The sequence below is a fragment of the Symphalangus syndactylus genome, chromosome 18 (genome assembly GCF_028878055.3).
Source record: "Symphalangus syndactylus isolate Jambi chromosome 18, NHGRI_mSymSyn1-v2.1_pri, whole genome shotgun sequence".
NCBI lineage: Eukaryota > Metazoa > Chordata > Mammalia > Primates > Hylobatidae > Symphalangus > Symphalangus syndactylus.
The window spans coordinates 12,376,274-12,377,500 of NC_072440.2; the positions used below are offsets into that span (position 1 = coordinate 12,376,274).

The window sequence follows — 1,227 nt, forward strand, 5'->3', positions numbered from 1 at the left end:
TCAGACCTCATCTTCTGTCTGAAGTCTCCCTTGAAAGCCCCAAATAGAGATAATCACCCCTCTTTATATTTCTTCTCTGCCTCCAACATCCTGTTGTCACCATATGTGTCATCCTGGTCAGTAATTACTTGTTTACAGTGGAGTTGTATCTTGTATAGAACCTAGGAGGTAAAAATTGCTAGTAATCAAAATTACCCCTGAAATTCCCTTAAATTGCCCACAAAGAGCCGTACATGAGGCTTTATGTCAATAACTCTGTGGACGGTTCAACAGCCGCTCTGACCTGGGTTGGTGAGTTGTTTGCTAAGACCCTAGAATATTCTTCTGTCTCCTTGTGGACGTTAAGGAAGCTATGGCGCGCCTCCTCCACGAAGGCATTTATCCCCCTGCTGGGTCACTGGTCAGTGGACACTGGAGAGCCCAGGGGTCTTGCTGGTGGCCTCGGCCATCTCAGGCTTGCCTGTGCCATGTTCTGTGGCATGCACTCCTCCTGTGCGTGGGGGATGGGGCTCTCTCTCCCTGGCTCCCCACCTCTCCCTGGCTCCCCACCTCTCCCTGGCTCCCCACCTCTCCCTGGTTCCCCCCCTCTCCCTGGTTCCCCCCCCTCCCTGGTTCCCCCCCTCTCCCTGGTTCCCCCCCCCTCTCCCTGGTTCCCCCCCCTCCCTGGTTCCCCCCCCCTCCCTGGTTCCCCCCCTCTCCCTGGTTCCCCCCCTCTCCCTGGTTCCCCCCCCTCTCCCTGGTTCCCCCCCCCTCCCTGGTTTCCCCCCCCTCCCTGGTTTCCCCCCTCTCCCTGGTTTCCCCCCTCTCCCTGGTTTCCCCCCTCTCCCTGGTTTCCCCCCTCTCCCTGGTTTCCCCCCTCTCCCTGGTTTCCCCCCTCTCCCTGGTTTCCCCCCTCTCCCTGGTTTCCCCCCTCTCCCTGGTTTCCCCCCTCTCCCTGGTTTCCCCCCTCTCCCTGGTTTCCCCCCTCTCCCTGGTTTCCCCCCTCTCCCTGGTTTCCCCCCTCTCCCTGGTTTCCCCCCTCTCCCTGGTTTCTCCCCTCTCCCTGGTTTCCCCCCTCTCCCTGGCTCCCCACCTCTCCCTGGTTTCCCCCTCTCTCCCTGGTTTCCCCCTCTCTCCCTGGTTTCCCCCTCTCTCCCTGGTTTCCCCCTCTCTCCCTGGTTTCCCCCTCTCTCCCTGGTTTCCCCCTCTCTCCCTGGTTTCCCCCTCTCTCCCTGGTTTCCCCCTCTC

General features: G+C 60.3%; 1 protein-coding gene across 1 annotated transcript in view; it reads left to right on the forward strand.

The window, feature by feature from the left end:
• Positions 1-233: 233 nt before the first annotated feature.
• Positions 234-1,227, forward strand: part of LOC129467761 (basic proline-rich protein-like) — a gene marked incomplete at its 3' end in the record, with an annotated part of 5,096 nt that continues 4,102 nt past the window's right edge. The window contains exon 1 of the mRNA XM_063622342.1: positions 234-400. Coding sequence (XP_063478412.1) covers positions 234-400 — 167 coding nt within the window. The remainder of the gene's footprint in view (positions 401-1,227) is intronic.